Consider the following 27,248-nt stretch of genomic DNA (forward strand, 5'->3'; position numbering starts at 1 on the left):
CTCTGTTCTCTCAGGCTGTTAGTTGCCAAACCCTATCCGGCAGGAGGCCTGTAACCACTGCCCCAGCCTTGCCAGGCCATCAGCCATGACTGGCATATGTCCTGGCATCCTGTGTGCTTCAGGTTCCTTAAAGGCCACACTTGGCTCATTGGGTTTGTGCTCCCCACCTGCTCAGGCTTAGTTTCTGTGAGTTCTTCAGGGGAAGGAGGAGGGGGAAGGAGGAGAGGGACGTTGTCTGTGCCTTGCTTGGTATCCCCCACCTCGGGTCCCCTCCAGCCCATTCTTACATTGGCAACTAGGAAAGCCTGGGCAAGCGCTGTAACTTCTCTGTGTTCCAGTTTCCTCCTTGTAACGGGAATAAGAGGAGCTGCCTGTCATTTAACAAGCTAGTTCTGAGGTGGGCCGTGTGTGGACTCCATCTTCATGACCATCAGCACTGGCAGGTCAGACCCAGTCCCATACGTAGCCTATAGTCCGCAGTGAAGTCGCTCAGTTGCGTCCAACTCTCTGCAACCCCATGGACTGTAGCCCACCACGCTCCTCCGTCCACGGGATTTCCCAGGCAGTAATACTGGAGTGGGCTTCCTTTCCTTCTCCAGACGATCTTCCTGACCCAGGGATCGAACCCGGGGCTCCTGTATTGCAGGCAGACGCTTTACCGTCTGAGCCCCCAGTCCTATAAGGCCGGTGCTAAGGCTTCACTTTACAGGTGAGAAAGTAGAGGCTTGTAGAAAGCCTAGCTCATTTGCCTGACAACACACAGCTGTTACATATCTGAGCCAGTCATCAAAACTGGGACACTGATGCCAAAGCCTGTGCATTTTCTGTGCTGCAAGTCCATGTGCGTTACTGCATGGGAGGCATTCCATGGGCCCTGTCCCAGAGGACTTCCCTCTGGGAATAGCACTGTTTTTTCTGGGGAGGCTCAGGCTGACTCATCCTTGAGTTGAGCCAGTAGAGTATTTCCTGGGAATAAACTCTTTCTATTAACTCACTGGGCCAGGTTATTGAGAACCCCTTCTCACCTTTGAATTCTCAGTTAGAGAATTTGGGATCAAGTGCTTTCAAAATTCACCTGAATTCTCTATTAACTGGGTTAACACAGAGCTTACCAGCTCACAGAGGTCATACCTCATGTGTCTGGAAGAAAGGAAAGAGATCTCAGAAGAGCACCAAACTTCAGTCATAGAACATGAAGGGTCATCCCAGTTTGACAATCCCAGGAGAAAGTGGCAAATGGGAAGTTAAACTTCACACCCGCCCTGGCGCCCAGCATAAGCCCTGACCAGATTTGCGGATTTGCTGCTCACACAGGGCACCGTGTTGGTGGTCAGAGAAAATGAGGCTCGAGAATAAAGTCAAATCCTGTGTGATTGGGAGGAAGGAGCCTGAAGGCCAAGGAGGCTCACTAACTTCATGATCTGATTCTTCCTGCCAACCACACCGCACATTACAAGCAGGGCTGGAGCCTGGCTCCACTGGCCAAGCTCCCGGGGGCCAGGACGGCTGAGGTATGTCTGGAAAAGAGAGGGTTTTTGCCAAGGCAAGCATCTCCCATGCCAGGCAGACCAGCAAATAAGCTACCTCTTGCAGCCCCTTCATCTGAATCCCTGAGGACCCAAGGCCTGTTGTTCAAGTATTAAGTGCAAACTCAGAAACTACTGAGTGCCCAGTCCTGAGAATACAGAAGCAAACGTTCATAAACTGAGTATGCGTTTATCTCGTGTGCTAAAAAAATATTAATTGATGTTTTTCTGACCCTGAGAGTAATGGGTCTTATTAAAAGAGAAAAAGAAAAGTTTAAACTCAATCAATCTCCAGGGAGAAACCTTGATAGCATTTTGTGGGATTGGATGTCCTTGCAAGCCAACAAAAAGTGGGGACTAGGAAAAAGACTAGTTTTGTGAATCTTCTTAAAATAGGGTCCAAAACTTGATAGTAAAAATTTTTAATTTTTGATTGAGACTTTACTTGAAAGATAAAACTGAAGATTGTGAAAATAAGTTTATATTATTCTACACTTAACAGCTCTTGTAACAGGGTAATTACAATGGTCAAAGATTTCTTAGACCCAAGGCAAAGGCTTATTTGCCTTATTAGCATGTTTAAAATAGAAGTGCGTTAATTTCTGAAACAGAAGCAGTAACTGAGTGCTGGGTAGGCAGCTTTTGTTTTTGTTTTAAAGTATTTATTTATTTGGCTGTGCCATGTCTTAGTTGCGGCATGTGGGATCTAGTTCTCTGACCAGGGGTTGAACCCAGGCCCCCTGCATTGGGAGCATGGGGTCTTTTAGCCACTGGACCACCAGGGGAGTCCCTAGATAGGCAGCTTTTGGATGTGACTGTTCCTGTTATATCATAAGGTAACATTCTTTACTTCCTATTTTGCCATTTTTTTGTTTTTTGTTTTTTTGAGGACAATCACAAAAAGGTTGTTTTTATGATGGTATATTTCCCCCAAAGGCTTCTCTTGATCTTTTTATTTTAAATCCTTATCTTCTGAAATATCTTAAAGTCTTATCATCCATGGATAATTTTGACTTCTTTCACTGTTAAGTAACTCCATCAGATCCAGATAGATCAGAGACTTTAAGTGGTTTGAGCAGTTTCTGTGCATCACTTTAGTTGATTTCATGAAAGCCTGCAGCTATGCAACAAGGGTTCAGTAGATTTCAGTGCATTTGAATTGAGTAATCAGATTCTACATTGTCTGGCAATCAGGGACAAAGGGTAGACAGTTCCCTGGTCCACATTCCCCATTAGCTGAGAGCTCTTCATCATAAGTCTTGCAGTAGTGCTGAAGGTGAAGTTCTCAAATGTGAGCAATGGTTGGAGCATGAAAGTCAGGCCAAGAAGTGTGGTCCCTAGAATCTCATCATGTACCTCCTGGGAAGTGGTAATAAGCATTCTCTCCCCAGCTAGATCACTATTCGTGATGCTATCTGAAACCAGGCTTAGTTTAACCATATCACCCCCAAATATATTTTTTAAATTTCCCTGAGACTTCTTGTGCCTCCAGGGTATCTGCCTGACTGCAGGGATGGGACTGGGGGGGTCTGGTACCTGGCTCCATAATGACCTTGTTTTTTAAGGTCATGGCCCAGGCTGCTCTGGATAAAACCAGAGCAAAACAGGTGCTGATGGGCTTTAAAGTGAAGTGCTTCCCTAATGGGGGCAGCTATGTAACCTGCAGTTAGAAAGTCTTCCTTTGGTTGGTATGAATTTGAACAACATTCATTAGCATGTGAGGGTTCCCCTTCTGTTGCCTCTCCCCACCTGGGAACAGATGCCCAGCACTTTCTAGAAGCTCTCGGTACCAGCAGCCTCATCTGTAAATAGTATTGTCTGAGGTCAGGTTTGCTGAAGCAGAATCTGAGATGGGGATTCCTGTGCAAGTGATTTAGTACAGAAATGCTCTTGGGAGAAGAGGAATAAGGAAGCAGCCTAGGGCAGAGGACACGGGCAAACAGGGATGTGCTCTCAGCCTGTTCCAGTGGGGCTCTGGAATATGAGTCTCATAGCACAACTGGTCTCACCTTGAGGCAAAGGGGTGGCCTTCTCCACCCATGTCAATCATAGGCTGCAGAGGAAGGATGTTATAACCTCTCAGACAAAGCAATTCCCATTCAACCAGGGACTGGAAGCCATCTAGCAAAGGGGTTCTGGGTGCAGAACTACATGCAGAAGCCCATGCTCTGAGGGTGGGAGGGGGAAGAGGAGGCTCTTTCCCTAATTGCTGCAGTGGAGAGTGGAGAATAGAATTAAAACCTTTCAGTCAAGAGGACTTACATAGCCATGGGAGGGCTGGGCTGGTGCTGGCAGGCACAGAAGGGTGATCCATGACATTCCTCCCTGTGACACCATCCAAGAGTGTTTGAGTCCTGACCATATGCTGAGCACTCTCATTCCTACAGAAGTCTTTGGTTTTCGCTCTTTTTGCTTATTCTCCACCTCAATATCCAACTGGAATTTTCATTTCTGTTAGACTGAGTGGGTGGAAGAAAGACTTGGAATAAGGCAATAAATGCTGGACTAATGTTATTTTCTTGCATTTTTGGAATTAACAAAAATAAGGTAGTTCAGCAACTCTCAGATAATCAGGAGCAGTCTTAGATCAAAGCCAAGTAAATGGAGGGCTCCTCTGTTCCAGAGTAATTCACACCTGTATCCTCAGTGCTGATATGGGAGTCCATGCCTGGGGTCCATTCCAAATTCTGTTGCATGTCCATATTATATATGCCAGCTTATCACCCATTAGCGTTGGGGTAAGATGGGAGAAGAAAACGTTGGAGGAATAGCTAAGGAAAGCTGTTCCTGACAGTGGAAACAACTTAGACCAAAGGTGTGAAAATGATACCAAGAAAAGGGTACTTGTAGAACAGTGATATATGTACTCAGAAAGGCAGGGGCCAAATGGATGCCAGAGTTAAGATTTTGAGCTTTATTCTGTTCACAAAAGGCATTTTAAGAAGGTTCCTTAAGCAGCCTGTAGAATGGACCAGAGAACGGGGAACTCATAGCAATGGCTCCCAAATCATTGTGGAGCAGAACGCTTACTGTATGTATCACCTAACCTGTATTGAAAGTGCTTATCTCAGGCCCCACAATCTCAGAGTCTACTCAGAGGTTACTCAGTTATCTTCTCAGACCACTGGATGTGGCCCATGAATCTGCATTTTTAAAGAATGCTCCCAAACCAGTTCTAATGCAGGAGGGCCCAAGCCCACTGCATGAGAGATGCTGACTAAGAACATGGAGAACCATCAGAAAACTTTGAAATCACTGAGGTCAGTTATCCCCATTGGATATCTAGACTGGATAAGAAAAGATAAGCTGTAGTTTCCTTTTACATCTATATAGCTCCTATCTTTTGCTTCCTTTTATTTTGGGTTGTTTTGTTGCTATTTTATAAATCAGAGTTTTATTGATATTTAAAAAATGCTCAAAAGTACATAAATCATTAAGCGAATTTTCATAATGAACAAACCCCAGCACCTCAAGAAGTCCCTTCCACTTACTACCTCCCAATTACTATCTTGACTTCTAACTTCACAGATGAGTTTTTTTTTTCATTTCTACTTTTTTGTTTGATAATCTTGATAATACATTAGTATAATCATATGCTGTGTAACCTATAAGTAAGTAGGTGTTTTATGGTAAGTGCTCACATTTTTTTCCCTCATTGGACATACGGTGAAAATTTTTATTTCACCCGACTGCCTGGAAATCTTGGTCTGAGCTGAAAGGTGCAGTTCTTGGAAATGGGAGGAGGAAGCATGGGTGGCATCTCAGAGCAAGAGTCCACACGAGTTGGTTCCTTTTGGTGCCGTTGTGGTGTTGGCTGTGCTCATTCCCTCTAGAAACTCAGGGCTTTCAGAGGGGAAGGAGACAGGTTTTAGAGTCAGCCCAGAATGACTGCGGAAGTCACGTAGCCTCATTGAGCTCCAGTGCCCCAGTTTCTAGACATTCAGTCAGTGCTAGTTTTGTCCTGTGCCTTCTCCTTTTCCAAAATCTGCAAACATGCTGTGTCCCCTCAGAAGTCTTGATTTGGCCTCAGTGACGCAGAGAGGCTCTGTGGGTTATGAAGAGCCTCCTGTTTTCCTTTGACCTTGGTTGTACACCATGTGTCCAGATGGAAAGATTGCAGCTCTCCACAGTGCCTCTCCTGGTTTCCTCGTGCCTCTGTAGAGTCCAGCCCAGGCTAGCTACTCTCGGAACTCCCTCCTTGCCCTTGCACCCACCCCCAACTCTGGCAAGGCTTGCTGGGGAGACAGCTCAGCCCTCACTGATTCAGACTGTGAAAAGAATACCTGTGTTTTCCCTGGTGTGATTTTCTTAGCATTTGTCTTTCCTCAGCTAAGATCTTGAGAGGCAGGATTAAGGTATGGGCATAAGAGAAAGGGGTCAGAAAGGTGACTTGGATGCCTTTTAATCCAAACCTAAGGAGACGTCCAGCTCACAAATGGCCTGGCCCATTTCACTAGGAGAACATCAGGGTTCAGAACCAAAGGGTTGGTTAAAAATGAAGAGTGGTTTTGCCCTCTACACTCATCGTCCCAGGGAACCTCTGGCAAAGGAGTGGGGAGGTGTGCAGTCAGAGGAGGACCAGGGACTTGGCCTGGCAGGGGTTCCTTATTCCAGTGCAGCCAACAGTGACCGTTGTCTGAGAACTTTCCAAAATAAGAACCGTGTCTGCTAAAGTCTGGATTTGCCTCCCTGGGGCTACTTCCACACACCTGTCTTGATGCATCCAGCCCATCTGTTGATGCTTTTTGTCTTTCAGGAGGAAATGGGTATTTCCTGTGAACTGCTAGAATTGGACTTCCTCAAATGCAGTGTGGGATTTCCTTTCATGAGGTCAAAGTCAAAGGTAAGGGGCAGGGACCGGACACTTCCTTGGCAGCAGCCTCCAGCCCATCCCATCAGCCACTGACTCTGCCAACTGCCTCCCTGAGGTTTCCTCCATGACCCCTGCCTCCCACATCAACTGGAGTGGCCAGCCAAGTCCTGCCTGGGCACAGCCAGCCACATCGATGACCATCTCTAAGTCTACTCCAGGTTAGCCGTGGACATGTGGTCTTTCCCCTTGGTCCACATGACGTACCTCAAATGTGAGACACAAACAATGGCCTTTGTACTTTGTTGAGCACCATCTGGTTGGCCTAACATATTTTTTCTGAGACATTGTATGCCACTTTGAGTCCCTGTGACCACTTAGGAGAAGATGTGGTCCTGGCTAGTGATCTATAGTCCGGGCTGCCACTCCTCTGCGCGCTCACAATTTATTTTGAAGAGACCTCTTAAAATTCTTAAAACATACATAATCGTTTATTCAGAAGAATTCAAGAAATTACAGTCATTTTGAAATTTATAAGAAGCCAAATTTTCTAAGCTCAAACAATAATATGGTTTAGGTGACTTGGAGATTCGTGGAGCATTTTAGTGTGTGGCATCATTTTAAAAACATGCAAACATGTAGAAGATGTGATTTTTGGAGGCAAAACCAGACCCTAAAAGACCAGACAGATCTGCCTTTTAAAATGGAGGCTGTTTTCCCTGCTATGATTTGAAGGAAATTTTATGTTCCTTTGTATACCTTTTCCCTCCACTTAAAAAAGAAAGTTTAATCCTTTTCTCCTGCCTATATCATGAAATTGGGTCATTTTAATCTCTAAGACTTTTTGGTCCTAGTTTATACTAGCTGTTTTACAAACCAGTTGTTAGAACATTCTTGTAGGAAGGTTTGCTCATTTCTTAGCAAATCTCTTGAACCCCTTAGTCTCATTGAATGTACCCACTCCAGTCTACAGTGGTTGTTATCTCTGTGATTCCTCAGCCCTTTTCTGGCTCTGATCCTCATTCTGTTCACATTCATCCCAGGAGAAGGGAAAGAGGTGGCTTAGAAAAAGCTGGCAGAATTCGGGTCAAGTCCCATGAGATCCCAGGTAGGGTTAAGATGTAGGACGACACTGAGCCCTAGGCATCATTGTCTATAGTAAAATATATGCCCCCCCCCGACACACACACACAAATTTAATTGAAATCTTTTGAGCAACAGGAAATAGACTTAATTGAAACACTTTAAAAGTAGCCATCTTGTTGTAAAATTCCGCCTCCATCCCAAACCTAGTTTTAAACATCTTGCTAGTTTTAAACATACTTTGAAAGGATATCGCAGATGCTTCCCTGGTGGCCCTGTGGTACAGAATCTGCCTGCCAATGCAGGAGACACAGGATATGTGGATTTGATCCCTGGGTTGGGAAGATCCCTGGAGAAGGAAATGGCAAACCACTCCAGTATTCTTTCCTGGAGAATTCCATGGACAAAAGAGCCTGGTGGGCTACAGTCTGTGGGGTCTCAAAAGAGTTGGACACAACTTAGCCACTAAACAATAACAATATCATAGATGGATCCAGGATCGATCACTTCCCATGAAAAAAAAAGGTGAATAAATCAATACAATAAAAATAAAGCATTCTTGACTTCTGGGGGCCTAAATTTTGCTAGAATTTCATTAGCTCTCAAAATAGTCATTGAGCCAACAGAAGAATGGATGTTGAATGTTGGATTTTTTTTCCAACTTGGTAATGTCACTACCTTCCTCCTACATACAAAAGTGAACACCTGTAGCAAGGCTGAACCTGGAAGCAGGAGGTCTGGGGGTGAGTCCTTGGAGAAAGCCTAAGAAGCAACCCAGCAGGGATGGGGCTCCCTCTCTCCACAGCTTGGCTTGTCCTTCCATGTCCCTTAGACCTGTGAGTTGTCTGATTTCCAACTATCTGCTAAGCCTCATGACCACATTATCTGCTTACTTTGCTGGCCATATATTTCAATCTCTCACGACCAGCCTGCCTAGTTCCTGACTTTCTGTTCTCCCAGGCTGCTGGCTCTCATTGGCCTCATGCCCAGATCTTTTGCTTTTCACCTCACTTTGATCTTTAGAGTGTTTAATTCAGATCTCCTGCTGGGTCAAACTCTTTGCTGAGACAAGACCCCTGACTTTCCCATCATTTGTGTTTTCTAGCTCTGTTTCCTGTTCTGTCTCCATTCCCCACCCTCACTATAAGCTGGCAGGTCTCACCACAACAGAAAGTCTAGAAAGGGATGTCCAGTGTCCACTCTAGTTGATGGTCCAACATTCATTACTTTCAGGTAGCGGTCAGTTCAGTAGAATCTAGTGTTGCAAATTTAGACCATTGCCTAGAATTCTTCATAAAGGAACCCAAATATTTAGATGTTAAATAAATCATGCTGAAGCTGAAACTCCAATACTTTGGCTACCTCATGCGTAGAGTTGACTCATTGGAAAAGACCCTGATCCTGGGAGGGACTGGGGGCAGGAGAAGGGGATGACAGAGGATGAGATAGCTGGATGGCATCACCGACTCGATGTACGTGAGTTTGGGTGAACTCTGGGAGTTGGTGATGGACTGGGAGGCCTGGCGTGCTGCAATTCATGGAGTTACAAAGAATCGGACACGACTGAGTGACTGAACTGAACTGAGACTCCCAAAACTTAATGGAATTTAAGGATCATTTTGTCCACCCTCTTCTTCTTATTGAAATGCAGAGAGCAAGTATCTGGCCAAGATCACACAGTCAATTTGTGGTGGAGCATGGCCTATAAGCCCTACCCAAGTGGTCCTCCCCCATTCCCACACCTGCCCAATGTGTATACAGTGATAAACCATTTGCTTGAGAAGGTGTTCCCTGAATCAGAGGATGGTCACTACTGGCAGCACTTGAGATGCTTTTAGGTGATACGTGGACACAGCGCTAAACAGCATTGACTGACAGTGAGAAAGCTACTACCTTTTCAATGCTCTTTCAGTCCTAACCTTTTGCAGGTGGAAGTCTCCAGTAGCACTAAATGTCTCTACCACTTGTTTATCTCCCTTTTATCAAAACAGAGCAAACCTTAGGCTCAGAGCCTTCAACAGGCAACAAAATTCAACATCGCTTTGTTTTCATTATTTCTTTTCATGATGACTTCCTCTTTATGGCAAGTGATCCTGGATTCCCATCTGTGATAGTGATATAAATTCTTCTGTTTAAAATAGTCTTTAAATAGAAAGAGTGAGGCAATAAAAATACAAAGTACTTATCACAGGTGATATGATAAGCAGATGTGGCAAAAATTGGGATGATGGTGTGTGAGTGAAATTTAGGAAGTCCTGGTTTAAGAGTTCAAACATATTGCTTCCTAACGAGAACCTCAGTTGCTGAAAAGGACAACATGCCTCTCGTCAGAGTGGGCTCTGGGCTGGTTTTTATTGCTAAAGTTGTATCTCTGGCCTGACCATCAGAAAGAGATGCATAAACCATAAAGCTTGTCGTGCAAATGAGCATCCAGAGGTCATAAACTGCAGAAGACTGTAGCATTTAAGTTTGGAATGCTGGCTAGTGCCAAATGTCACTTTCTTTTCCCATAGTATGAATTCAGCGTGATCTTTGATACAAGCCACCTGTCTGGGGAAGAGGAAGTTCTTAGCTTCATCGTTACTGCTCAGAGGTAAGAGGGATTTAAATTTTTTTTCTAAGATGAGAGATTTATGGGACCAAGAAAGGTCATGCCCTGGTCATGCTTTGATGGTGATGCCTGAACAGACTCCAAGGAGGAAGGAACAGCTCAGTGATAAAGCCCCAAATCACTGCATTGAATTGGCTCTCTTAGGGATGGTGCTTGTCTCCTTCTGCTTGTGCAGACACCAGATCAGACGGAGCTGGGAAAAACTGGGGATCATCCAGTCAGAGGTAACGATTTTACAACTGAGGAGAGACTAGCCTGGAGAGGTCAGGATTCCAGCCCAAGCTCATGTGTTTGGAAGCATTCACAGATGTCCTTTGTGGGTCTGCTGTGGTCAGTCACTTCTTGTGGTATGTAGTCTAGCATCCCTTGATGCAGGGACAGGGCACCTGTAGCCTGAAGTCCTGGTGAAGCCTGTTGGTGGAGGTCCCCAAAAGATGGTCCTCAAGAGAGAGCTTGTCCTAGGAACCAAGTGGAGAGATAGTCAGAGAAGGGGACTGTGCAGTAGTGATGTCTTCCCTCAGGACTGCACTCCTGCCTCTCTCTCACACATACCAGTGTGGCCAAGGGTGCCTGGGAGGGACTTTAGGCTAATAAACTTGCCCGCACAAGCCAGAATCCACTTGACTCGAAGTACCTACCATCTGAGGCGGGCTTGACTGGGATGGAAGGAGAGGTATTTAGGTGGGTGAATAGGGAGACACAAGCTTTGATTGTATATATTGGATAGGTGACCTTTTTACTTGAATTTTAATTTAGAAATGATTTTAAACTTAACATAAATGTTGTAAAGGATAGTACAAGGAATTCCCATACACCCTTTCTACAGAGTCACCCAAGCTTGACACTCTGCCTCTTTTATTTTGTTATTCTCTTTCTATGTATGATTTTTTCCCCTTAATCATCTGAAAGTAAGTTGCAGACATCATGCCTCTTTACCCATGAGTACTTTCATGTGTACTTCCTAAGAATGAGGCCATTCTCTTAAATAACGCTGGTATAGTTATTAAATTCAGGAAATATAACTCTGATGCAGTGCTGTTATCTAATCTCTAGCCCATGTTCTAATTATCCCAAGAATGACTATGTAGCCATTATTATACTGGTCCAGAGTCTGATTAAGGATCAGGCATTCAATTATCATGTTTTTTCTCTAGTTGCCTTAATCTTCAAGCCAAAATGTCATGCCAAGAGGCCTAGGTCCATCCCAGAGGTGGTCTGGAGATCTGAACCAAACACTCAGAAGGACAAGATCAGGCAGAATGCACAGAAAAGAAAGGTGGTGAGATAACAAAGTCAGGAATCTCATGACTGAGGGAGGATGGAAAAATGGAAGGCCAGACCCTGGTGAGCAAACCGCAAAACCAGCGGCTACAAGTCAGCCAGGCCAAGGCAGTCACGCAGCCACAAGTTAGCATGCAGCCGGGCCTGGAGGCCCACAGGATCTGGGGTGCAGAGCGAGGCAATGGGCTGGGCTTCGTGAAACTCAGGCCTCTCCCTCAACCACATGGTCATCTCTGAAATGAAGGTGCTCAACCCAGGCCTTCCTCCAAGGAGGACAGCACCCTCGAGCACTGAGAAGGAGCTCCTGGTCCCACATTCTGACTTAAGAGAGAAGGTCATCTCCCAGAACCTGTACATGAGCCCCATCATGCAGGATAACAGGCACCAGCTCAGCTGGGCATCTGACCCCATATGCCGTGCCTGGTTAATAAGCAAGGAGTCCGGCTCTGGACCGCTCTCAACCCTGTGCATGTCCATCAAGTTTAAAGCACCAAGTGGGAGCTGAGAAGGGAGCAGGGATGAGTGAGAGAGTCTTCCATCTCAAACCACATCAAGACAGGGTTGGTCCAGAGATGGAGGCAGATGCAGAACAGCCCAGGGCAGGCACTGCCCCTCACTCATTCTACAAAACCGTTGAGTACTTACTCCAACTAGGCACTGTGTCAGACAAGGAGAGGTACAGCAGGGACCAAAGTTGGTAAAAATCCCTGCTCTTGGGGAGCAGTGTGCTGGCTGCAGGGGTTGGATCGTGAACAAATGAACATAAATTTCAGAGGGAGACGGCAGCATTATGATTCATCCATCAAGTACGGTGCACTCGTTGGCAAGCGTAAAGCAACTTCATTTTCATCCTACTCTTTTTAAGCCCACTTGGCAAGGGTTGTTCATTTCTGGTTCTCGGAGACAGTCTAGGACAGTCCCGTGGGTTCACAGCTCACTCTTGGTTAATAGTCCTATAGTCACTTCAAGCCTCAAAATAACTCATTAACCCATAATCAGAGTGTCTTGTCCCATGAAGTAATCAAAACTTGATTGCAACTTAAGACTTCTTCCTCTCCCCAAGGCAAGGCTAGAGGAGGGTAGCCTTTCTGTGGGTTGTCTAGCTTTCCTCCAGTGGTGCTTCTGCTGGCCCTCCTCCTTTTCCTGAGAGCCTCCAGGCTCACAGCTGGGGTTGTGAGAGGTCAAAGGGAAACAAGAAAGGTTTTACTAAACAGGCAGTGCTGTGAGCAGTCAGTCTGGGTGTCTTGAGTTGACTCTTCTCCTTTGGAGACCCTCCCCCTGCCCACCCCCCAACTGGGGATGCTCATCTGTGCTTCCCTCCTCATTACATCCTCCAACCTCAGCCTCTAGGCAGCTGGAGATGCCTTCAGCTCCTGCTGCCAAGACTGTACCCAGGGCCAGGACCAAAGGTGACCTCAGACTGACTCTCACATTCAGATCGCACTCAGGAGTCTCACTCCTGACAGTCTCTAGAAAGGCAGGCGGTCCTTGTGGGGTCAGGAGGGGAGAGCCAGCAGCCCCTTCACCTTATGTCTCTGGGGCCTGCGTCTGACTGTCCTGAAGAGGGTCCCTAAAATGACTTAAAGGCAGTCACCCTCCCTTGACTATGGACCATTTTCTCCAAAATCTGTCTCCAAGAATCCTCCTTTCCCAACTCCATTACATCTGTGATGTTACAGCTTGGATTTTTGCCACCAGACATAGTAAATCCTGAGTTAGTGCTTTCCTCTGAATTTTGGCATCTATTGTACCTCAGCCAAAACTTGAACTTTAACACCCTGTCATACTCACCCCAGCATGAGTGGTTCTTGAATTTTCACTAAAACATCAATTACCCAAAGATTAGACTAAGATTCTTTCCGAGTGCTGAATCTTTCAACGTCACCCACAGTTCTATCTTGCCTCTCTATTAGTGGCTTTGCCCCCAAAGCCTGAAGTCTCTGTGCTTTTGGGAAGCTTAGGTCAGGCCCCAACAAATACAGTATAAGCCAACAGTAGACAGCAGAGGCACTGGTAGGGCTTTGTTTTATTCTTTCGCTGGAGGCTTTGCTAGTCTCAGTGTTATGTAAAACTCACAGAATTAAGGTTAATTTTCCCTTTGGAACAACTGTGAAGCATACACTTTCACAGCCCCTCAATCTCCCACCACCCTAGCATATTTTTGCTTTTAATGCCACTTTCCCAATATGGGGGTGGGGGGTACGTTTTCTTTAATATTTTAAGAGAATGTTCTTTCTTCTAAAAATGAGAGCACAGCACAGCACAGTGGTTGTTTGACCCTCTTTACTGTGTACTGTCATACCCAGCATTCACTCCAGAGATGATGACTTTCTGGCCTTTAGTTCAGCACTAGTGGGCCTTACTGAACAAATGCTAATTATATTCTATATATTGCAATAGGCTGTGCAAAGCAGATGGAAATGAGAACCAAAGTGGATGTTTAAATATAGCCCAGCAATCACCGAAATCCTGTACAACTTTCCAGTGCAGTTTGTCAGCGTAGTACTGCCACAGTAGCATTTCTAATTACAATTGGCTGGGCTTGCAAGCTTTGAAATTATGCAAGACATGATTATTTTTCATTCACACTGTTTTCCTGATCACATCATTGGTGGTTGTGATCTAACAGAGATACATGCAAAGCATAGAGGAGGTAGACTGTGTTCCCATTGCTAGAATGCAGAAGGGCTTCACTGGGGTGCTGGCATTTGAACAGGGGACTCTGTTTTCAGGCTGAAGAAGCCCAAGTGAGGATGTGCGCGGCACAGCCTGCTCTGTCACACCCATGTGGCGGGTGGGCACTGGAGTGTGGTGGAGATTCCTGACCATCTTAGAGGAAGGGTGGAGAATATACATGGGCAGTAAGAGGGAGGTGGGGCTGAAAGAGGAGATTGGGCTGGTCCACAGAGGGCCCAGGAAGTCTCAACTGCTTTCTACCCCCCCCCCCCCGGCAGTGGTTTTGGAGAAAGGGAGTGATACAGTGCAACAGCTTGCCCAGAGGGAGAGAGTATAAGGTGGATTTAGTAAAGGGGAGCAGATGCCTGTTCAAATCTGAAAATTTTCATTTTCCTGCTGTTTCTGGGATCCACAGAAAACTCTCCCATCCATGTGCTGTCTGGGTCTCTCAACAGCTCAGGCAGCTGATATTCCTGAGAAGGAACATTTGGGCAGGAAATATGTTATGAAAGAGACTTTCCTTGTCAAAAAAAGGAAACTCCACCTACCTCCCAGTCCCGCTCAGGGCTAATCTAAGGTATCAAAGGAGGGACACAAACAATACCAGGGTGAAAATTTCATCTCCTAGTCTCATGTCCACAGACCAGTGGTGCTCTAATCTTAGGTGCCCACTGGAATCACCTGGGGGCCTTAAAAACTACCAATGCCTGGTCTACCCTTCAGGGATCCTCATCTGATTTGTCTGAGATGAGATCTGGGCATTGAATTTTTTTTTAAGTCTCATCAAGTGATTACTCTGTGTATTCCCTTACTCTATACTGGGCACAGTTTGACTCAACACACATCTGTTAAGCACCTGTTATTTACCAGATGCAGTACTGGGCACGTAAGAAAACCCTTATAATTTACAAATTCAAGAACATCCTTTTATGTACATTAGTATTTCTATACAGCATTACTGAACACCTAGCCGAGCTAGTATTGGTAGCTTAAGTAATTAAATAATCAGAATCTTCTAATTAGTTGAATTACATTCGTTAAAGAAACTATATTGCCTATTAAACCTGCAGCTGAATGTCTCAGGCACCAATTATTCTCCAGACTTTGGTGAAAATCTGATCTTACTGTCCCAGAGGGCACCCACGGCACCTGACTCCCTGCTGTGACGGAAAGATCCTTAAAGCTCCTTATCTTGAAAGCCACAGTTAAAATACCAATCATCCTTTTCTTCCCATCACCACCCTTTGAAGCTCTTGCCTACTTGTGGATTTAGGAGGACAGAAAGTTGAGACTAAACAGTTTCTCAAGAGCTTCTGTCTGGCAGCCTGGCTCTGCAGACTTTGGGAAGCATCCTAAGTCACGAGCTTGCAGAATAACTAGGGGCCTTTTGATGTTCAGCCTCTTTATCTCAACTTTGCAACCTCACTCAGTCTGGAGCGGTCCCCCGATGACAGATGAGACTGTGGGGCCAGAGCTGCCAGCAGCCACAGGTGGCTGGACAAATGGCAGGGCATGGGGTGGCGCTTCCATCAGGAACTGATTGCTCAGACTTGGCAGGACCCTGGGTGGGGGCAGGGAACAGGCCCAGGTGTTGCCATCCCCCCATCCATTCAGGAGTCACCTCTGGTCTTTCCTGTGCAGAGATTGCACAGCGTTTATTGTGCCCCTGGGAAAGGAAAGGCAGGGAAGTGGGGCTGGATGGGCACCTGATCCTGCTGCTTCTGCAAACCGTGATGGATGTCATCTCATCTGCGGAAGACAGAAGAGAAGTCAGGGGTCAGAGTCACAGAGCACCATTGTTTCAGAACAATAGGAGAGAGGAGGAGAGGGGCCGTGAGTCTGCTGAAAAACGGTTGCATTCAGCACTTGCTGGTAGGGAGAGGAACTCTGCACAAGTTTAGGGGATGATGCAGTGGGAAGTGGTCCAGATGAGCTGTGTCCAAACTTCAGCAGCGGGTCCTGCCTTCCACCCCTGGAAGGTGAACTTAGCTTTCACCTGGGACCCCGTGTTCGTTCCATGTGATAGAACCAAGTGTAGGTGCCAGGTTCAGCACCGTGTTCCCCGGCAATTGCTTTTCTGCAATAATAATCACAGTTCATATTTGAAATCTCATAAAGCTGTGAAGGGAAACTGGGTCTTCTCTCTTGACCTCTTCTCCCCTCCCCCAAACCCCCAAATCTGGCATCAGGAAAAGGCATCACAGTGGAAAAGCACTGGTTTTGGAGACTAACCCAGTTGCTGTGGGTCCTTGGGCAAGTTACCTAATCTGTCTGAGCTGCTCTTACATGTCAGCGGTGGGTGAGCCCCTCCCTCTGGAGTTACTCTGAAGACACAGCTCCATCATGGCTGGGGGTGTGCCTGGCACATGGTAGCCCTCAACACCATCACCCACCTTGTGGTCACCTTTCCAGAAGGACCCTGCAAGCCTCCCCCTTCTGTGTTTACTCACCCCGAGGAGGAGGCCTGTATGTGAACCTGCTGGAGCCAGAAGTCCTATAGCAGAAGCTCCCGTGATATTTATCAAGATGGTGCTACCCAGGGCCTCTCTCTTGGGCTTGGTTGTCTGTGGGTGATGGACGATGCTCTTAGATGGGAAATAGCTGCTAAATGCAAGCTTCCCAGCTGCAGTGTCCTAACCTCGGTTGTCCATTATTCACGGAATAAGCCCTGCAGAAGCAGCACACTCTGTTGGTGCCTACCCATAACCTCTCAGAGCTTGCCTCCACCACACACACACTGGACAGTTCCCATTCCCAGCACCTGTCCTTCTGCCTGAGGCTTTCTCTGGCCAGACCTCACTCACTGTGCACATAGGGCACATGCCAGGGAAGTAATTCCCCACCCTCACCATCCCCCCCCCAGCAGATCTCAGGAGTCATTGATCAGCTCCCATGGCCTCAGCTGGAAGATGAGTGGGTACTCCACACTGCCTCCTGGAGTTCCCTGGTCAGATGGAGCCCGGCTGACCTGAATCACGTGCCCTGCTTGTCTCCCTGCCTTCCTGTCTCCCCTCTGCTGTCTCCTGGGGTCACCTGCCCTGTACACTACTTGCCCTCACATCTTTATTGGGTGGAGAACACAACTGAAACCATAGAGTGCCCACTGTGATGCCATACAGGGACCAAAAATAGAGTTGAGGGTAAAAAGGTGCAGAACAGAGAGCTATCCCTCTCTGGGAGGGGAGAGGCCCATTGCGGGCAGGCTGTGCTGACTGGCATCCCGTCCTCTCTCCCTCCACAGCGGCAACGTGGAGCGCTCAGAGTCCCTTCACAACAACATCCTCACACTGATGGTGCCACTGATGCACGAGGTGGACACGTCCATCACGGGGTGAGTAGCCAGGACACAGTGCTGCCTGGAGCGGACCCCTGTGCTTCTCTGGTGTTTGCTTTATAGCCAGGAGCGGTGGCCCTGCCACTTCTGCTTCTGCCTGGCTTGGAAATGCAGGATGAAGCTTTGGCTACAGTGACTCACGCCCTCCTCCCTCCGTGTTTTCTCCTCTTTCCCAGCTGCCCACACACTTGGTAGATTATACAAGAAGTGTGATGACAGGTATAAGCCACATAATTCCTTCGAATATGCTGTACACCTTTACATGCATCTCTTCCCAACGCCCACCGCTCCGGAGTGCCACAAGGTAGCAGGCAGCTCCATTCTTGGGATTAAAATCTCAGCCAAAGGCTGCTGGGGCAGAGGTTACAGCCAATGTGTCCCAGGGAAGGCGGGCCTGCTTTCTGAGTAGCCTCTAGTTAGCTTTGGCTTTGCATGTTTCCAGTCCTCCTGCAGAGCCGGTGGCGAGGGACAGTCACAGTGGGCGCACTGTCTGGCTGAAGTCCACAACTGCTCAATGCCTCTGGCATTGTTGGAAATCAGGGCTGCAGGCAGCAGGGACCCAAAACAACCCTGGGTGGTTTTCAGCCAAAACACAGGCCTGGAAAAATGAGAAGTCAGTTCCTGTTTCCAGCTTCAGAAACAGAGCACGATAGAGGAAAAAGGATTTGCACAATTAGTTCAGATCAAATGAGGACCTGTTGAACCTTTGCCCCACAGGCAAGCTGAACTTTCTAGAGGTTCAGAGTCTCTCATTTTTCAGTATTCAAGTGCTCCTGGGTCCTGGCCTTAGCTGCAAGTAGAAAAGTTAATACACTGCAGAAGGAGCCATGTCTGCAAAGCTCCCCCGCTCTGCTGGGTGTCAGGAATGAGTCTCTGGTGGGCGTTCCTGCCTCATGGCGTTTTTCATCACGTTCTTTAGACATGAGGCATTGGTGGAATATATTTGCAAATCAACACAGATTTGCCTCTGTTCATGGCTCTATTTTTAACCATGTAGTTTATTTACTTTCTCCTCAGACGCACAGTGAGAATGTCCATGGACCAAGCCCTGTCCTAGGGGATGAAAGAGAAAACAGGGCTCGCTTGATCCTGTTGTCAAACCCTGGAGGCCTCCTTGTGAGGTGTTAACAGCCCCCAACGAAGCTCTCAGTTAAACAAATGAGTCAACCTCTGATCTTTCCAGGACCATAAAACAGCACTCATTTAAATGAACCCACTCTTGACCTGGGTGGCAGCTCACTACCTTTCTAAACTAATACACTTAAGCTGAAAATAGGTTAATTGCTATCTATTTAGACTTGGTACCATAAATCTTACAATATTGTGTTTATTAGGCAAGTGAGCAACTTCTAGAATCTCATCTAAAATCCATTATTTTTCTGGGAATTTAAATGAGGCTGGGGTTTATTGACACAGACAAAGTTGAAAACATCACTACACACTGAGCTGGAATTCTTCATCACATCTTACACAGCCACCATTTGAAATATAAAGAAAAAGGCTATTCGTGTAAGGACTCAATTTTTAATACCTATTTCTAGTAATTTTGGTAGTCTGAAAATCTTTATTCTTTTAATTTGTTACAGAGTGGGGCTTAGAATGCCAAACATATAATTCACTTACATTGTCATAATCTTTTTCAATTCACAAAATGTTTTTCAAATGACAAAATAGAACATGTATAATTTTATAATCCTAGGACTTCCCTTGTGGCTCAGACGGTAAAGCGTCTGCCTACAATGCAGGAGACCCGGGTTCGATCCCTGGGTCGGGAAGGTCCTCTGGAGAAGGAAATGGCAATCCACTCCAGTACTCTTGCCTGGAAAATCCCACGGATGGAGGAGCGTGGTAGGCTACAGTCCATGGGGTCGCAAAGAGTCGGACACGACTGAGCAACTTCACTAATTTTATAATCCAGTTTAAAAAACTGAAATCAAAGCTACCATGGTCTTCCTTCTCATTTTAGAAGTATAATCCCTAGCACATTGTATACATAACTTACTGATCTGACCTAAGATGAGCAGACATTACTGGGAATGTCTGCTTAGAAAGTACAGGTCTGTCTGTGTCCATTTACAAGAGACAGAAAGAGCAGTTCCAGAAGCGAAGCATTTGGTGGGGGACCCTGAGGGAAGCCAGGTTCTAGATCCAATAGAGGCAGATGTTTGAGCTCTAGATTCAGTACAGACAGATGTTTGAGCTCCTAGGATAGCGGTGACCCTGCATTGGGATGACAGATTTCATGCTTTCCTCTTTCAGAATCATGTCTCCAACCTCCTTTGTGTATGGCGAGTCTGTGGACGCATCCAACTTCATTCAACTGGATGACCTGGAGTGTCATTTCCAACCCCTCAATGTCACCCTTCAGGTACCCGCCCATGGAGACCTTCTCTATCACTGGGTACCAAGGGAGGGGCCCATGGGATGTGCCTCCTATGAAAAGCAACCAAAGGGCCAGGCTCTTTCTAAGAAACTCTTCCCAGCCTGAATGTGTATGTGTTTTCTGTAACCACACACAGAAACAATCCCTTTGCTGCCTGGTACTCTGCTGTGTAGCCCCTCTGCTTTTCAGTATTTGGAGGGAGAAAGGCATGATGAATGCCAACCTTCCCCAGCAGACCTTTGGACCCGGCATGCATCCCCACCTAGATGGTCCACAGAGGACCCCTTCCAGTTCTCCATCATCCTTCACATTGTGGGCAGGGCAGCCTCAAGGATTTGTCATTTCCTCTTGATCCTGGAGGCTTCTCCAGGGGCTCAGAGGTAAAGAATCCACCTGCGATGCATTAGATGCAGGAGACGTGAGTTCAGTCCCTATGTCAGGAAGAGCCCCTGGAGGAGAGCATGGCAACCCACTCCAGTCCTCTTGCCTGGAGAATCCCGTGGACAGAGGAGCCTGGCGGGCTGCCGTCCATGCGGTCGCAGAGTTGGACATGACTTAAGTGACTGAGCACACACGCACACTTAATCCTGGGTTTCTCCTTGCTGACTTAGCCAGGTACCAACACCTCCCACAAAGGAACAGCCTTCCAAAGTGGGGTTTTACAAGAGCACAGCAGTGTGAGTGAAGGGAACTCCCCCTGGCAGGGGAAACACGCTGCTCCCCAAAGAGCAGGGCTGGCCCTCCTTATCATATCAGCACTGTGTCCAGCAGGTACACTCGGTATGGACTGTGAGCACTGTGAAAGACATTGTCCTTCTCTAAACCAAGGGGGGAAAAGCTTTTTCTGCAAAGGGCCAGAGGGTAATTATTTAGGCTTTGTAGGCCATCCAGTCTCCACAGCAGCTGTGCAACTAGGCTTCTGTAGCGCAGAAGCAGCCAGGAACCATGCACAGGACAGAATTGTGGCTGTGCACACTGACATTTGAATTTCATATCATTTTCACATGATATAAAATTGCTTACCTGGTAGCTCAGGTGATAAAGAATCTGCCTGCAATGCAGGAGGCCCTGGTTCGATTCCTGGGTCAGGAACATCCCCTGGAGAAGGGATAGGCTATCCACTCCAGTATTTTTGGGCTTCTCTGATGGCGCAGACAGTAAAGAATCCGCCTACAATGTGGGAAACCTGGGTTCAATCCTTGAGTTGGGAAGATCCCCTGGAGGAGTGCATGGCAACCCACTCCAGTATTATTGGGCTTCCTTGGTTGCTCAGATGGTAAAGAATCTGCCTACAATGCAGGAGACCTGGGTTCGATCCCTGGTTCAGAAAGACCTCCTGGAGGAGGGCAGGGCATTCTTGCCTGGAGAATCCCCTGAACAGAGGAGCCTGGTGGGCTACAGTCCATGGGGTCGTGAAGAGTTGGACATGACTGAGCAACTAAGCAAAGCACAGCACAGCACACATCATTTTCGCATATTAGGACATATTCATCTTCTGTTTTTTTCCCAAACATTTAAAAACATAAAACCATCTCAGCTCACAGGATATACAAAAGCAGGTGGTGGACCAGGTCTGGCGAGCGAGCCATCATTTGCTGATTCCTTCTCTGAGAACAGACCCCAAGGCCAGCACTGTTCAACAGGAGGGTCTTTGAACATAAAACTAGGGGGACTGAGCATCATCCAGACATTCTCCTGAATTGACAAATGTGGGACATGTAGGCCCAAGAGGAGAGGACATGCTGCAGGGTGGAGAGCTGGGAGCTGCTGGGCTGGGGCCAAGGTTAGGCGTGTGTTACCTGGGACACCTCTGTATAGCTCAGCAGCTACCAGGAGCTGGGGGTGAAGTGATGGAGCCAGTGTACCGTAATTCACATCCCATGTCTTTCTAGCTCTAGCTCCAGCTCCCAGAGCTCTCTCCTGCCTTCCCTCCATCCTTCCCTATGGAGAAGATGATTTCTCGGTCTGGCATCCACTGCTATGGCCAAATAATTATTATTTTCTTTCCTGTGGCCTCTCCTAGGTGGACCAAGGGGATGACAAATAATGACAGGGTGAGGGTCCAGAGAAAGAGACAGTAACATATTTGCAGTCTCTTGCAAACAGTGGTCTCCCTCTTGCCAAAGCTTTCTCCCAGGCAGGAGACCTCCAAAGTCATGATGGATAACACACATCCCAGCTCAGACAGGAGGCACCTCCCAGCCAGCTAAGCCCCTGCTGTCACCCTCTATGCTTGATTTACAGGGGAAAAGGGAAAGATGGGGTCACCCTTGCTTTCAAGACCTTTAGAGTGATTGCTGGAAATAGGACCTCTGTGGTTTTGAATTCCTTCTCACAGTTAGTTTCTTTTTCTCCATTGCATTTTGCAGTTGGACAGAAAACAGATAAAGGCCAGATGAAGTGATTTCATTTTACTTATGCGTGTGTGCTCAGTCATGTCCAACTCTTTGCGACCCTATTGATTGGAACCCAGTGACCCTATGGACTGGAACCCCCTCGGCTCCTCTGTCCATGGGATTTTCCAGCAAGAATACTGGAGTAGGTTGCCATTTTCTCCACCAGGTTATCTTCTCAACGCAAGGATTGAATCCCCATCTCCTGTGTCTCCTGCATTGCAGGTACAATCTTTACCACTTGAGCCATCGGGGAAGCCACTTTTAGTTTCAGTTACTTAGCTATAGTTTTGGAGGTGTCTTACAATAAAAGATACAGTCAGGTAAATTATTTAGAAGGGTTCAAATGACACACATCATGTAATGAAGAGGGTATTTGCAGAAATTAATACAACGTTGTAAATAACTATACTTCAATAAAATAAAATTTTATTATTTTTTATTAGAGTATAGTTGCTTTACAATGTTCTATCAGTTTTTACTGTACAACAAAGTGAATCAGCTATATGTATACTTACATCCCCTCTTTTTTGGATTTCCTTCTCATTTAGGTCACCATAGAGCATTCAGTAGAGTTCCCTGTGCCATACAGTTGGTTCTTATTAGCTATCTTTTTTATGTTACTATCAATAGTATATATATGTCAATCCCAATCTCCCAGTTCCTCCCAACCCCCCACCTTTTCCCCCTTGGTATCCATACATTTTTTTCTCTATGTCTGTGTCTCTACTTCTGCTTTGCAAATAAGATCATCTATACTATTTTTCTAGATGCCATATATATATATATATATATATATATACTTTAATATATGATATTTATTTTTGTTTCTGACTTACTTCATTCTGTATTACAGTCTTTAGGTCCATCCACGTCTCTATAAGTAATGTTGATAGGAGAAGGCAAAAAGGAACAGAAGTTATATGAAAAGATATTTTTAAAATATACAAAATGTTCTCTTCTTCCTCTTTTAAAAAAAGGAAAGAAAGAAATCTGAGAGCCTGCGGTTACATCATGTTTCTCTGAAGGCGCTTTTACAGGGAGCTTAAAGTTTTTGTATTCAGGCAAAGAGTTTTCTTCTGACCTGACATAGGATACAGGCTAGGGAATCAGGGCCCTGGGAGTGAGTGACTGCCATGACCCGAAGATTCTCCTCCTAATTATCAGTTGCCTGAGGAAGTACATAGCATTCTGTTCAGGATTAAGGAAATTGGCTGAGTCTGAAAGATGGATAGTGTGTGTCACTGATAGAAAGGAAATCTTCTTGTGTTAGCAAAGCTGACAGTTTCCTTACACTTCTCTGACAACTTGTTTTCTGGTATAATTGTCATGATTCTGACTGTCCTGCAGGAAAGCCACTGACCAGCTTGATGGTGATAGTCATCCAAAGAAAGGTGGAGATAGTAGAGAATAGGGTCAGGAAAATGGATAGAAAGTGTTAGCCGTTCAGTTGTGTCAACTCTTTGCGACCTCATGGACTGTAGCCTCTTTCTGTGGAATTCTCCAGGCAGAAATACTGGAGTAGGTTGCCATGCCCTTCTCCAGGGGATCCTCCCGACCCAGAGATCAAAGCCAGTTCTGCTTCATTGCAGGCAGATTCTTTACTGTCTGAACCATCAGGGAAGCGTTATTCTGGCAACATCTCTCCTGAACAAAGAGATTTTTTTCTGGGTCTTTTCAAAGCTAATATTCAACAAGCTATGTCATTGTTTAAAGATTCTTCTGCAAGTGCTGATGGGAGAAAGGCAGAGACACTGGTCTTAGAATTGGTTTCAAAGTTTCATCAGAGTTTTTTTCTTTACAGACATAAAAATTTATTGACCATCAATAGTTGTTTTTTTTCTTAATCAAATCAATAATTTCCCTCATTTGAAAAATGATGATGAAAAATAATGCAGATGTTACACAGGAACGTTTGCAGAGAGTCAAACATTAAGACATTTGTTAAAAATATGGTAATACAAGCTTTCCATCTGTCTGGTTCTGGTGGATGAACTAATGCAAAACAAAATCAACTTCTTTTTCCTCACTCATGCTTAAATTGTAATTTCCCAGACAGGTCAATAGGTTTTCCTTTCAATGATGTGCTCTCACGTTTCACTTCAAATTAACGATTGCCATTGTGGTTGGATAGTCCTTCCTTTTCTTGTGCCTTAGGGTTGTTGTTATGGGTGAATTGTGTTCTTTTTGAATCAAGAGTTGGCAGCAACTACTCATCCACTCGATGGTTTTTTGTGTCTGTTCTCTGAAGCAAAACCCACTATTGCAAAAAAAAAAAAACACACACACAAAGACAAGTTTTCTAGGGAAGAGCTGGCTGGAGGTAGACCCTTGTATATTCTGCCAAGTGTGAAGATCTGCTAACTTGTCCAACCCATCGCCGGGCTCTGCCCTGCTGACCTCAGCTTCAGAGATGCCCTGAATCCTCTGTAGTCCCCAGGCCACTCCGCTCTTTTGCCCCTACCCATCTTTTTAAAAATAAACTAACATCTTTATCGAGTTACCACTGACATACCTTAGAGTTCACTTGTTTAAAGTGTACAATGCAATGACTTTCCCCACTGGGCGACTTTCTCCATAATCTAATTTTAGAACATTTTTTTCACCCGCAAAAAGAAACTCCATGCCCATTAGCAGTCACTCCTTATATTAGTCTCCTATTGCTGCTATAACAAATTACTACAGACTTTGTGCCAAGTTTATTTTATCTTACAATTTTGGAGGACAGAAGTCTGCAAGAGTTTCACTGGTCTATAAAAGCAAGGTGTCAGCAGGGCTGTGTTCCTTTCTGGGGAAGAATCTGTTTCTTTCTTCTGTGGTGATTCTCCTCCTCTGGAGGTTGCTGCATTCTTTGGCTTATGCCCCCTTCATCTTCAAAGCCAGCAATGATTGGTTGCATCTTTTTGACAGTACATTTCCCTGTTTCTGACTCTGTCTCCCACTTCCCTATATAAGGACCCTTGTCATTACATTGCACCCACCTGGATAATCCAAGATAATCTCTTGATTTTAAAGTCAGCTTCTTAGCAACCTGAAATCCCCCTGGCCGCATAATATAACATACAGTTTCCATGGATTAGGACAGGGACATCTTTGGGAAGCCATTCTTCCTCCTGCCACACTCCTCATTCCTCATACGCCCCAGCCCTAGCAACCACTAATCTACTGTCTGTCTTTATACATATGCCCATCTTTTTTACTCTCCTTCATCTTCCACATCTTCCTTGAGTTTCATGTCAGTCTCTGCTCCATCTCCTTTCTCTCATGGGTCTTTTAGTGGCTGCCATCTTTTCTCTCACTTCTCAAGAGATGATGGGCTGCGGGAGACAAAAAAAATGGGGAGGACTGTGTGGGGGATTAGATTATAATGTAGGGGTAAATGTTTACCCCTACCCCTATGTAGGGGTAAAGATTATAGGACCAAATGCTGGGACAAAAAAGATGTGCACGGGTGTCATCCAACAGTATTAGCAAGTGGTAAGCAGCAGCTTAGCAGCAGCAAGTTAAAAGTTGCTTTCAACAGAGAAACCAAATCAGCTAGATAGTGTTCTGTAAAAAAGAGCCCGTTCTGTAAGTGAGATCATTTGGTTTGGGGATAACCCACTTTGTCTTTGAGAGTCTCAGTTACCTCCGACTATAAAAGGAATGGAGTTGGACCAGATCAGTGGTTCTCAAAGTATGTTTTCTGGGCCAGCAACATCAGCATCTCCTGAGAAATTTAGAAAGGCAAGTCCAGGACTTCCTTGGCTGTCCAGTGGTTAGGACTCTGAGCTTCCAACTGCCAGGGGCCTGGGTTTGATCCCTGATTGGGGAACTAAGATCCCACATGCCATGTGGCATGGCCAAACCCAGAGAGATGTTATGGGGAGGGAGGTGGGAGGGGGGTTCATGTTTGGGAATACATGTATAACAAAAAAAATAAAAAATAAAAAAAAGATATTCAAACTCTTCAGCTCCCACCCCACCCTAACCAGACCTACCCCTGCAGAAACTCTGGATGTGACCTTGCTCCAGTCTAGGTTTTAAGAAGACCATTTGATTATTCTGATATGTGTTAAAAGTTTGAGAACTATTCATCTAGATTATTTCTAAACTCTCACCCATGTAACAGTCTATGAGTAAATTTCTAGGTCAAAATAAGTATAATTGTTAGCAGCAGAAGATGAAAATGCTAACGGGGGGAATAAGGTAACTTGAAGTTTGTGGGGTTTTAATGCACATTAGAAAGATTTCTATGTCATTGAAATCTCCCATCATTTGATATTTCACTTCAAGTCATGACCTTCTAGATCCTAAACCCTAGTATCTCTGTGTATCATTTCAAAGGATTTTAGAATATATAATATAGACATAAAATGAAGATCTCTATTTCTATTAAAACATGCTGTGTGTGTCTCACACCCACAGGTCTATAACACTGGGCCAAGCACCCTTCCTGGGTCATCTGTCAGCATCTCCTTCCCCAATCGACTGTCACCTGGTGGAGCAGAGATGTTTCACGTGCAGGAGATGGTGGTGAGTTCTCATTTGTTTTCACGCTTGCTTTGAGACTTGAGCCAGCCCATTCACATTTTGCATTCTACCCAAGAGCCCAGAAAGGTCAACTCATTCTAACCTATGGAAACATACCTGGAAAATCTGGGAAACCTGCAAGTTCTGAACTTCTACATTGAGACAGTTTGGTTCATACCATAAGAAGACCTCTTTGGGGATGGCCAAGGGCTGTTTATGAACCTGACTTCTGGGATAGACTTCGCCAGCTCCTGGAGCCTCCACAGTTATTTGCAGTCTTGTATGTATCTGAATGTGTGTTTCTAAAGGGAAGATTCACCAGCGCTCATAAAGATTCTCATAGGGCCACTGATGCCTGGAGGGTGAAGGATTCATACATAAGACATAAGTGTAGGTGGAAACTCAAGTTCATATGCAGAATGTGCAGCTCTGCTTGATCCTAAGTCAACTGTGGGTGATTTTTGTCTCAACAGTGGTCATTCCTCCCACCTTCTTGGCTTCTAGGACATCACATTCGCTTGGTGTCTCCCTTCTCACTGGCTTTCTCCTCATCTTCCCGGTTCCTATAGGGCCCAAGGGCCTTTTTTTTCTACATTCGGTCTCATAAATCTCCCCAAGACTCATGGTTTTATATCAGTC

The 27,248-nt window shown here is 45.7% G+C and overlaps 1 protein-coding gene across 2 annotated transcripts in view; it reads left to right on the forward strand.

Moving 5' to 3' along the window:
* The window catches only part of ITGA9 (integrin subunit alpha 9), a 368,750-nt gene that overhangs the window by 272,385 nt on the left and 69,117 nt on the right, over nucleotides 1-27,248 (forward strand). For both annotated transcript variants that reach the window (XM_004018225.5, XM_060402078.1), the window contains exons 19-23: nucleotides 6,283-6,369; nucleotides 9,933-10,012; nucleotides 17,229-17,318; nucleotides 19,581-19,689; nucleotides 26,505-26,612. In XM_004018225.5, the coding sequence (XP_004018274.3) occupies nucleotides 6,283-6,369; nucleotides 9,933-10,012; nucleotides 17,229-17,318; nucleotides 19,581-19,689; nucleotides 26,505-26,612 (474 nt within the window). The remainder of the gene's footprint in view (nucleotides 1-6,282; nucleotides 6,370-9,932; nucleotides 10,013-17,228; nucleotides 17,319-19,580; nucleotides 19,690-26,504; nucleotides 26,613-27,248) is intronic.

Source organism: Ovis aries, chromosome 19 (genome assembly GCF_016772045.2).
Source record: "Ovis aries strain OAR_USU_Benz2616 breed Rambouillet chromosome 19, ARS-UI_Ramb_v3.0, whole genome shotgun sequence".
Classification (NCBI taxonomy): domain Eukaryota; kingdom Metazoa; phylum Chordata; class Mammalia; order Artiodactyla; family Bovidae; genus Ovis; species Ovis aries.